Genomic DNA, 12046 nt, shown 5'->3' on the forward strand with positions numbered 1-12046 from the left:
CCCCTGTATATAAACATGATAAGGATTTCTTTGCTTGGTTTTATTTGGCTTAAATGTCAGTTACCTTATATAACACTTGGCTTGTATTCTCTTCTTCATTTGAGTACATGTGAGTACTGAAAAAGTTTCAGATTTTATTTCACATGACATAATGTATCTGCATGGCAGATATTTAAATATTTGTTTTGTCCTAAAATTCCTCTTCTTCAGAGCTGCTTTGTTGCCACAGTGCATCTGTATGGTTTCCATGGGAGCCAGCCTGCCCTTGGTCAAAACTGATTGGCCCAAATGTGGACACCTGACCTAAGTTGGGCCAATCAGAGGCCTTCCCTGGGATCTTTTTACTGTGAGTAATCAGGAAGGTGAGGGCATTCTATCTTCAGTAGCTAAGCTGTAAGCAAATACTCAGAAGTTGACAATGGCCATATTTTCTGCCACATGGAGGAACTTGTTTTTAGATAAGATGAATGGTGCTAACAAATAAAAAAAAAAGGTAGGACATAACTTGGAGAAATTTTCTGACAGTGCTGGAGATGCTGGTTCCAGGTCTTCCTAAGGTCCAGCTCTGACCCTACCCTGCTGGCCATTTGGGTGCTCCTTCGGGTACCGTTAGGTTGTTCTTCACAGATAGACCTTCCCTTCCTTGTTCACTTTGTATGCATTTTTTATATAGACTGTTGACACAGGGGTTGGTTTTCAGGGGGCACAAAGGGCTAGTTGAAGATCTTTGGGCAGTCCTATTTATTTCTAACTACTATGCACTCCATTTTTACCGAATCGTGAAATTATAGGCACAATCTAAGTGAAAGAACTGAGTCAATTAACACAGAGTATGAGGGCAAATAAGACTTCTTTTGTCAGACATGCCTGCCTTGAACAGAGCCACCAAAGGATGGGCTCACTCTCTACTCCCGCCAGAACAATGGGCCCCTCCTCTGCCTTTTGTTTTCAAGGTAGTTTACAGGTTTCTCAATTCTTTCAGCATTTCCTGAACTCCAAATAACCCCTAATGGCAGAGGAGAATAAAGAAATACTTCTTCCCCCCCCAAACCCGAGCCCTGCCAAGTAGCGGTCCCTCAAACTGAGCTTGGACAGTTTGAGAAGGATGGATCACATTAACTCTTCAGTTTCTCAGTTACCCTTGATTTAGACCAACACATACAAAATCCAAGAGGGCAGGGATAGTGCCTGTTGGGCTCACTATTAGTTTCCCCTAATAGGTATTGAGAAAATAGTTATGGAATGAATGAATGGATGTTATTGTCCCCATTTTATGGATGAGGAAACTGAGGCTTACATAAATCAGTCATTGACTAACAACATAGCTAGTGAGTGGCAGAGCTGGATCCAAAGCTGTAGGTCTCAGACTCCCTGCCCAGGGCTCACTCCATGACCTGTCAGTCTTTAAAAGAGAAAACTACACCACCAGATAGTCCACATGTTCTTTCCTTGGGGCTCCATAATGGAACTAAACACCCAGCCGTGCTTGGTAAAGCTTTCAGTTCCTAAAGCTAAGTGTTAACACGTCAGAACTAAAGGCAGCTTCAGACTTGAGCTAAAACTTGTGTTATTTTTGAACCTTCCTTTTTCAGAAAGCGGTACAAGAGTTTAGGTGATAAAAGATGGGAAGGGTTGTGTGCATATGATAATATATTCACCGCAAAGACTCACATGTAACTGTGCAACCCAGAACAGCATTTTTGTGCCTGTTCTTGGCACACAGTACATGCCTCTGTTTGTGGGTTCTTTGTATATGTCGTGGATCCGCAAACACCTTTAAATGTCAGCCATCATAGACGGTGACCCAAGAGTTATGAGGGTGGGTCAGAGTGGTCTAAGGCCTACTTGGGATGTGTATGAGTCTTGGTCTTTACCTTATATTTTATGTCTCTGAAATCATTGTTGAAAACTGTTTCTATTCTCAGTATTTTATGTTTTATTATGCTTTATAACAACACTATCCAATAGAACATTCTGTGATGATTTAAATGTTCTGTTTCTGTACTGTCCAGGACTGTAGTCACTAGTCACTCGTCACTAGCTGTTGAGCACCTGAATTGTGACGAGTGTGGCTGGGAAATTGATTTTTACATTTTATTTGAATTTAAACAGCCACACTTGGCTAATGACGACCACAATGGGCAGCACAGCTCTGTACTTGTAAAAAGTCGGTAAGTTTCTGATTGCCAGCATTAATTAGCTCATTAGTTATAAGGATTCCATTAAGTTTATCATAAAGTTAGAAACTGGCTACACCTTGGAGATAGGAAATCTACCAATTAAAGATTTGACTTCCCCACCTCAAAACGTGGTGAGGAAATTTCCCTCAACAACAGTGACAGTTGTCAGCTCTCTTGCTACCCCTCAGCCTCCCCCCTGGGACCTCGAATCGATACCAGATTAAGTCTTAGTGGACGACTTGTTTCTATTTGGAGCACATGCTCTCTCTCACTGACTTATGAGAGCTCATGGCCTTCTCTTCGTTTCACACCAAGTCAGGGTTAGATTTAGAGACCTCCATCAGCCTGCCCGGTGCTATCTCACTCCCTTTACCTGCTTTCCTCCTGTGTAGTCAGAGAAACAGAACTAATAGGATTACAATAGGCCTTCCATATCTGCAGATCCCACACCTGCAGGATCAACCAACTACGGATGGAAAATATTCAGGGGAAAAATGTTATGTTGTGGCTGATGTGTACTATGTACTTGGGCCTATGATGATTGCACCTGTACTGAACATGTGCAGACTTTTTGGAATCATTATTCCCTAAACAATACAGTATAACAACTATTTACATAGCACTTACATTGTGTTAGGTATTATAAGTAATCTAGAGATTATTTAAAGTTCCTTAAGGGTTGTGCATAGGTTATATGCAATTGTTATATCACTTTATATAAGGGACTTGATGTATCCATGGATTTTGTTATCCACAAGGGTCCTGAAATCAATTCCCCACAGATGCTGAGGGATGACTGCATCTATCTATCTACCTATCTATCTATCCATCTAATCTATCATCTATCAAGAGAAAGGTTGAGATTGAAATTGATGTATTTTAAGGAATTGCCAGGTAGCAAGTCCAAAATCTGTAGGGGCATCTTGCAGGCTAGAGATTCAGGTAAGAGTGATGTTGCAGTCTCGACTCTGAAGGTTGAAGACTCAGGTAGCTTTTCTATGCTGTTGTCTACGTGCAAAATTCCTTCTTCTTTGGAGAACCTCAGTCTGTGCTCATAATGCCTCCAATTGATTGGTTATGGAGAGTGGTCTGCTTTACTTAAAGTCACTGGGGAGTAGATGTTAATCACAGCTGAAAAATACCTTCACAGCAACATCTAGACTAGTGTTGACCAAACAATTAGTCACCCTAATTTAGCCAAGTTGACACATAAAATTAACCATGACACCTTCTTCATTGGATTCAGACGAAATGGTATTACATTTCACTGACCCTTCACCTACATCATCTAATATGACCTGTAGGTATTCCAGTTCCCACTGACCTGTCAGCAGGAGCCTTTTCTGCTCCTTTTTCTATGTTACATTAGCTTTCATTTTTACTAAACCCACCCCATGTCTCATTTCTCCCTAACTGGTTTCACCCTGACTGGCATATGTACTCTAAAACTCAAGTAAGTTTGCCAGACTGGTATACATGTACACTTACCATTTGCAACATGGTATTCATTTTGAAAGTAAAGTAGCAGACAGTATGTTCTAGATTTTCTGGGACTATCCAAATATTCTGTTGTTATTTTTAATAAAAATGATTCTTCAAATACATATCCAAAGGTGATTATTTTTTACAATGCATTGAGACTTTGTATAGAAATAATTTAAAAAAAAGAAATCTTTTTCACATCATGAGATTTCTGATTTTAGGTTTAGAAAATACAGTTACCATCAAATGTATTCTTACTCATTATAGAGAAATTGAATGAAGTCTTGGATCCATCAAAAGTGGTATTATTTAATATGTGGTGCCTACACCAGCAATTATTACTCCCTTAAGTTTTGTGGGTGGGGTCCTTACGAAATGCAGCAGAAACGAGAAGAAGGTAGGCGAGAGTGTCTTTCAGTTTAAAATAGTATCTAGCTGGGCACCTTGGCACAGGCTGGATTATATAAAGTGGAAAGAGTGGTATTGTTGAAGGAGCTTCAGGGTGGACTGAGGATACTCAGAGTCATACCTGAGCATTACCTGTGATTAGCCCTGTGATGCTTGACCAATTTCCTCTTCTGTAAGGTGTTATTTTGAGACCTAGGATAATGTATGTTAAAGTTCTGAGTAGAAGTTGTACAGTGCTAACAGTTGTTTTAAGAAGCCACCGTTGTTAGGGAAATTTTGTGGGGAATTTTGTAACCAAGGTGACGAGGGCCTTGGTTTGATCTCCATGCTGATTTGACTCTGTGCTCGTGAAGACCTGGTGTAGCTTGAAGTAACAGTGGTGTCCAACACCAGCTGTTGAGCACCTAAATGAAGTGGTCTCAGATATAAGGAGAAAGGGGGAGGGAATCCCGGAAACACAGAGGGATAAATCTGGCAGGATGTGGTGAGTGTATACATGGGATTCGAGGAAGGGAAGAGCTAAGGAAGATGCCAGTTTGAAGAGATGAGGTCTTTGTTGGACCCTGTCAGCTGTGATCACCAGCCGTGTATGTCTGAACCCCAGAGAAAAATTAGGGCTATGGGGTTGGAATTTGGGAATAATTAACATATGCCTAGTGGTTAAACCCAGTGATTACAGGAGGTCACCATGGGGAGTGTAGAGTGGTAAGAGCTGGTGGCTGAGGATGAATCCTGCTAAACACTACCTAATCCTCACCATTATCATGCACATGAGCCTTGCTCAGTAACAGTTATGAATGAACAAATGAGTGAATGAGTGGATGGGAAACAAACAGGGCTCAGTTTGACAAACAGTCAAATGACTTTAGGTCTAGTGATTAGCCCTGTGATGCTTGACCAATTTCCTCTTCTGTAAGGTGTTATTTTGAGGCCTAGGATAATGCATGTTAAAGTTCTGAGTAGAAGTTGTACAGTGCTAACAGTTGTTTTAAGAAGCCACCGTTGTTAGGGAAATTTTGTGGGGAATTTGGCCCCCAGGGTCTAGCCAAACAGTGGTCTAGTCAAATCACAGTCAAGGCCCCCAGAGTCTAGCCAAACAGTGGTCTTTAGAAAATCTAAATGCAGTTCTCCTGGTTAAGAAGGACTACTCACCCTTTCTGGTAAACAGTTTGGCAGCCTTATCAAGCCTTTGTTAAGTTACTATCCCTTAACCCAAGCATGTCAAACTCGCGGCCTACGGGCCGCATGCCTCGTTTATTTAGCCAGTGTTAGCCTTTGCATTTGACATGCTTGCCTTAACCCATTAATTCCACTTCCAGGAATCCACCCAAAGAAAGTACGCAGTGCTGCAGACAAAGATTTATGTAGAAAAATAGTTCATATTCCTGAGACATGAACTTCCCTGGGAGGCTTGGGTTGGGATATTTTTTAAAGTTTTGATACTGTGTAGAACTGTAGCTCGGGATACAGAATGTTCGTTAATGTTTAAGATAGAATTTGAGCAAAGAAATCTTGTCATTTGCTCTCATACCCCCACTGTTCTCTGCTCTCGGAGATCCCTTAGTGGGAAAGTTGGGGATATTCTGGCCTGCAGGGTGAAGTAAGTGCCTTTCTTGGCATCCATGATATGGCCCTTGTGGTTTCCAGTTCAACCTCACTTCAGGGCATTCCTGGCTTCTCATGTCATGTTCCAGAAATATTTTGAGAAGTTTCTTGAATACATCAGGATGTTGTACACCACCAAGCCTTTGCCCATGGTAATCCTTCCTTCTCTCTATCTACATTGCCCTTCTCCCAGTTAGTGAACTCCTAGTCATCCTTCAAACAAACCAATTTATGTGAAGTGCCTAACGCAGTGCCTGGCACATAGTAGTTCTGCAGTAAGTGGCAGTTACTACTATTGCTATTGTTGGGTCCAGCACAGGCTAGACTTTATAGAAAAGACTGGACTGCATGTTTGCATCTTCCCTAAATTGTCTTCTAGAATGTGTGGTATTGAACTAAAATGACCTTCTGCTTAAAGTTAGGGTGGTTCATCTGAGGACGGCTGCCAAGGCTTGCTCCTCCCTCAGAGAGAGAGACTCCATGCTTGATTTCTAACTAATTCTCAAATGGAGATGATCACCGCAGAGGTCTCAGGATTTTCTGAAGTCATCTACTTAGGGATTGGTGACTAAGACTTAACACCATTTTGAGGTCTCTACCTCCTGATTTATTGGAGCATCCTTGTCCAGAAAGTCCCCTTAAAGTTCATCGTCTAGTTTTGGCTGGCTTTTGCTTTGATTTTATTAGGCTATTACTTTTATGGTTTGTTTTGTTTTGTTTTTCACTTATGACTACTACGTTCAATTGTCTGGGGGGATTTTTTTAGGGAGAGGAGAGTTAAAATGCCACAGTACTCTTTGTGGCCATCAGGCCCCCACTTAGGGGCTCAGGAAGTGAGAAGGAACCTACCCATTACCTAGACTGGATGGTGTGAACCATGGCCTGCAGAAGCATACGTCTGCCCGAGCAGCACCTGTGGGCCTGGCGTGGTCTCTGGCTCCTCCAGCTTCACCGGGGACCAGCAGCACCCCCAAGCAGGTGTCCCCTCTTGTGGGAACGTGGGCTTCTGCTCTCCCGCAGTGGTGATTTTCCCCATCACTGCCCTTCGCTGCCAAAACAATTGTTTAAAAGAGGAAGCTCTTTGGGTCATAAAATGTCATCAGGTAGTTCGTGTGTACTTATGTAGACATACTGGATTATACAGTAGCCTGGTTGGCAGGAAGTAGGTGATTCATCAGAGAAAAAAAAAAAGATGAAAAAATAAACTCTTACCAAATGAACTTCCTCTTTCAAACTCTCTTTGTTTCAGCTCATCCTTTTAGACCCTTTCCTAGCCTCTTAGGGAAAAAAAAGCAAAACTAGTAATACAGTGTTTCAGCCGAAACCGGTTTGGCTCAGTGGATAGAGCGTCCGCCTGCGGTTCAATTCTGGTCAAGGGCATGTACTTTGATTGCGGGCATATCCCCGGTAGGAGATGTGCAGGAGGCAGCTGATCGATGTTTCTCTCTCATCGATGTTTCTAACTCTCTATCCCTCTCCCTTCCTCTCTGTAAAAAATCAATAAATTATATTTTTAAAAAATAATAATAATACAGTGTTTCAAAGACAGGTCATCCCAGCTCTTCGCAGCTCAATGCTGTGTTTTCCTGTGGTTAGATAAAAAACAAGGCCCATGCTCTCCGCCCCCAGTCAGGCCAGGGCTGGGGTGCGTGTACTGCCTAGACACGGTGCCTCTGCCAGCTCCCTCGGTTTCATGTTGAGGCATTTTGGATGTTTCCTGTGTCCCCCTTTGGTAGAGCATCCCACTCACATGGTTCTCTTCATTTTGTTTGCCTCACAGGTCCAGGAGGCTGCCAGTCGGGGCCTGAAATTCGTGAGTGTCATCCCTCAGTACCGCTGCCATGTGAACTCAGCAGGCAGCAACCTCCCGGTGGAGGGTGGGGACAAGAAGAACCCAGGTGCTCCAGCAGGGGCGGATGGAAGCCCAGAGCCCAACCAGGGCCCAGGAGGGGAGACACCCATCACCGCCAAACAGCCCAGCTTGCCTTTGGAGGAGGGGGACGGTGCAGACTTTTCCAAGACTCTGGATGGACCGGATGGGGACCTGTCCGAAGTGCCTGGGGAACCGCTCTCGGGAAGTAAGTATGTCAGCACAGGGCCTATTGGCCCGAGGGAAGAGAGGCTAACAGCTTCTCAGGAATCCCCATGGCATTTTATGAAAAAGAAACGGAATGAGAATGTAGAGAGAGCCATCCATCAAACAGGAAAAAATTTATCAAGTGCTTTTCTGGGCCTCTGGACTGTTGACTTACTGAAGCTGTGACTTCCGGGGGGAGCAGAACCACATGAAATGGACTCGCAGTTGCTCCAAAAGGGCACGTTTGAAGTAGATTCTCACACTTGAATTATTTCACCCATGTGCTTTTGCACTGCCCTTGAGTTACCCCCTGTAACACAGGAAGTGCTAACGTGCCGGCACCCATGCAAAGCAGAGGCTCCATTTTGGGTTCACTTGTTTTAAATATCTGCCTAAAGAAAGAAATCAAGAAAGCCAGTTGAGGACACATCGTGCGGGACATTGGTGACTGGAAACAACCAGTTTTCGGGGAGTGTAGTGGACAGATCGGCACCATGCAGAGAACACTTGGCCAATATGTGAATCCTCTTAATCACCTAATAATGGCCATTAGAGCACGCACTTTAGGTTGGGGATTTCAAACAACACCACCACAATGTAGAAGCCGACGTGCTTTACTACTGCCTGTGTACCAGGCCCTGTGCCAATAAGCATTTTATATGACTGATCTCTTAATTCTCCCGATAGCTCCAGGATTTGGGTGAGCTCTAGTATGGCCCATTTTACAGCAGAGTAAACTGAGGTTTAGAGAGTACATCTTTGTCCAGGCTGGGTTTTGGCAGGCCTGGCATGTGAACCCAGGCTGGCCTAGCCACCAGCTCAATTCACCTCTCTCCTTGGTCTTTCCTGTGTAATATCCTGATAGACTCACAAGATGTAGTGGGGCCCTCAGTTTATAGACAGTAATATTTCTCTTTGTTTCCCCATAATCCCCTTTCCTCTTCTTTCTCCAGGAAACCTTGCATCTAGCCATTTCCTGAGAGCCAGGTACTTATATGAGCTAGGTGCCTCTTCTAGTCTTTGGAAGGTGAATCAGTAACGAAACTGACAGGAGGTGACCCCAAGCCTTAGGAGGCCTTTCTCTTTCGCCTTTCTGGACCATCTCCCTGGTTAATGTTATTATTTATTTACTAATTCTTGAGATTAGCCTTAAATAAATGATGAAGAGTAGTTCGTGCTTCGAGAATCGAAAAGAAGGTGAAGTAGTGTGTGTGTGTGTGTGTGTGTGTGTGTGTGTGTGTGTGTGTGTTGGGGCGGGGGGGGGGGGGGGGGCGGGGAGTTGTTATGCCAGTACTTCCTGAAAAGACACTGTGGGATGATACATTCCGGGGACTTATATGCCAAGTTGATTCAGAGGGAGAGGGATTGGCACTGCCTCAGTTCTTGGATATATTAGGATTTCTGTTGATTCGAGGCCCAGGTCCCTATTAGGTACTGCAGTAGAGTTCTTTGTCTGTGGGATTTTTCACTGTTTGAGGTAGACTTCTGCTCCCTCCAGAGTAGCTGAGAGCACATTGAGACCCTGTGTGTGCCTCCTAATGAAAGTCCAAGTCTTATTCCAGAAACCTCCATCTGCTCATTGCTGGTGGGCTGGGTGTGCGCACGCTCTGAACCCCTTGGAGCCCTTCTCTACAGTCCAGGAGCTCGGGAGGTGAGGGGCAGGAGTTGTGGAGAGGCAGGTGGCACCGTGGTTAGGAACCTGGAGTCTGTTTCCATGCCCGGCCACTACCTTCTAGCTAGGCAGTTTTAGCCAACATACCCTTCTGTGCTTCCGTGTCTTACCCTGGAAAATAGGGCTAGAACAATAGTTCGTTGATGGAAGGTTAAATGAGATGCACATTTGAAACACTTGCCACTGCTTGACTAAGTGTGAGCTATTAGTATTGGGGTACGGGCTGCTCTGAATGGAACCCTGGCTTTGAGAAAGGAGGCAGTGAATATGGAAGTTCCCCTCAGGAGTTTCAGATATTTCCTGTTCCAGAATCCACCTCCCCCAAGATTTTTTCCAGACGTCCTGTCTTCTGTGTTTGACCCCAAGGAGAGGCGGTTTGTCCTAGGATCCACCTTTCCCCAGGTGCCTCCTGCTGCCCTGTGACAGTTCACCTCCCTGACCTGAAGACTCCCCATCACAGAACACCCAGGGACCCCTGAACACCAGCGTGTCCTGGTCTGTGTCTCATCTCCTCAAGTCCCTATTCTCCACTAGAAAGCTAGTTCCTGCCGGGGAATCCAGGTTCATGTTAGCTGTGCAGGGTGTTCTAGCACCTCCCCCCATCTCACTACGTGGGTACATGAGGCTGGCTCTTACCTCTCTGCTCAGGAGGCCACAAGTCCCTGAAATGTAGACAGCTCACTGCCATCCTTTTCCTCTTTTTGTGGAATAAATGTGTTTTTTCAGCAGTGAATGAATACACAGGGGTTACTAGTGCCCGTGCACAGCCTTGTGGTGGATGGACAGACAGTCACAATGGTGATGACCCTCTAAGTCAGTGGTTCTCAACCTTCTGGCCCTTTAAATACAGTTCCTCATGTTGTGACCCAACCATAAAATTATTTTCGTTGCTACTTCATAACTGTAATGTTGCCACTGTTATTAATCGTAATGTAAATATCTGATATGCAGGATGGTCTTAGGCAACCCCTGTGAAAGGGTCGTTCGACCGCCAAAGGGGTCGCGACCCAAAGGTTGAGAACCACTGCAAGTGGTCTCAGTTCTTCCTGTGTGTCCTCTAGATGGCATCTCATGGCAACTATATGACAGAAGATGCTGTGATTGTGCCCATTTCCCAGATGAGCAAAGTCACCTTCCATGCCCTCATGGAGTTAAATTTTATCTCATAGCTCCAGCAGTCGGCCTGCTTGAAGGCCAGATGTCCAGGGACCCTGTCCGCATTGGTCATGGCCCTCATCTCACCGCAGCCTCTCTCCTAATCTTCGTCCTGGGAACTCTTTTCCTTGCACCACCCCCAAACACCCCCACCAGCTTCCCCTCTCCGCTGCTTGCTCAGCTTTCAGCTTGCCTTCCTCTCAGGGCCCCCTAAGGAGGGTGAAGTGTTTTTACTCCTCCTCCTGCCAGGTGGGCTTAAATAGGCAATCACAGCAAGACAATTAAAAAAAGTCCCAAGGGAGTCTCCCTCCTTCCCCCTCTTTCTCCTCAGTTAATTTATTTCCTTTATAGGAGGCCTAGGGGAGCCAGTCTAGGCCGGGACTGCTCAGATAGGGCTTGCCAGCGCATTCTCCATCAGAAACAGAGCTGGTTGCCCCCTCCTCACCCCCACAGGCTCCAGGGACACAGTGGCTCTGGTCCAGAGGTTATGCCATGTGCCCACTCGGCCCCCTAGGAGGCCCATCATGTGGTTTTCTTCCTGCTCATTGACTTTTATTTTCTGGTCCGGGGGAATTTCCTGTTGGTTTGATGGCCTCGCTGTGCAGAGATCACCTGAGCTGGCGCAGAGACAGCCCCATGCCTGGCTGCTCCAGCACGCTTCCCCTTTCCTCTCACGCTCCTCCGCCCCAGGCAGCTCTGCTCAGAAGAGCAGGATCAGGCCCCCTGTGAGGCATCTCTGTCCATAGGGAGCTTGTGTTCTTCCTTTGGAATAAGCAGGCCGGGTGGGAAGGCCAGTGCAGGGAAAGGTAAGGAAGGTGTCGCCGATGTCCACCTGCCACTTCTCTCCTGGCCTCCAGCGTTCCCCGTCTTGTCCTTCCCTCAGTATCTCTGTTGCTGCAACTTCAGTCACAGAAACAGGGAGGTCAGACAGGTTCGTGCAAATTGAAATTGTTCTCACTGTCACGGAAATAATACAATGTCTTCAAAGCATTGCCCTTCTCACCCTGTGCCCATGCAAATGCTTACAATGCCAGGCAGAAACCTGGGCCGGGGGTCTCCATGGCACGTCTCAGCTGAGGGGATTGTAGTCAGTAGGCCTCCTTGGCCGGCAGCTCATTGTGAGACGAGAGAGAGGGGGTACCCTCCTGAGTCTGGCTTTTCTGATATTGGCCCCTCCCTTCCCTGTGCCCCCACGATAGTTCTAATCTGTGGTCCTGCCCACCCACCCCACCCCACCCCCCGCCCACATCTGCCACCTGCCACCATCTTTCTGGCCTTTCACTCAGCCCATTAGCAAACAGCTATTGAGCTCCCACCCGCAGTCCTCAGCTCCCGCCTTCTGTGCACTGATGACATTAGCCTCTTGTTAGATTTGGGAAACAGCCCAGGCTCGGGGTTTGAAAGGCTCTTGGCTTTGCCACTTACCAGCTTGTGATTTCTGGGGGATCCACTTAAGGTTTCTGGGCA

At 45.8% G+C, this 12046-nt stretch overlaps 1 protein-coding gene across 1 annotated transcript in view; it reads left to right on the forward strand.

The window, feature by feature from the left end:
- RFTN1 (raftlin, lipid raft linker 1) overlaps window positions 1–12046 on the forward strand; it is a 176428-nt gene that overhangs the window by 114003 nt on the left and 50379 nt on the right. The window contains exon 5 of the mRNA XM_070433349.1: window positions 7456–7753. Within this exon, the coding sequence (XP_070289450.1) occupies window positions 7456–7753 (298 nt within the window). The remainder of the gene's footprint in view (window positions 1–7455; window positions 7754–12046) is intronic.

Source organism: Myotis yumanensis, unplaced genomic scaffold (assembly GCF_028538775.1).
Source record: "Myotis yumanensis isolate MYYU_CA2020_CCGP unplaced genomic scaffold, mMyoYum1.0.hap1 SCAF_14, whole genome shotgun sequence".
NCBI lineage: Eukaryota > Metazoa > Chordata > Mammalia > Chiroptera > Vespertilionidae > Myotis > Myotis yumanensis.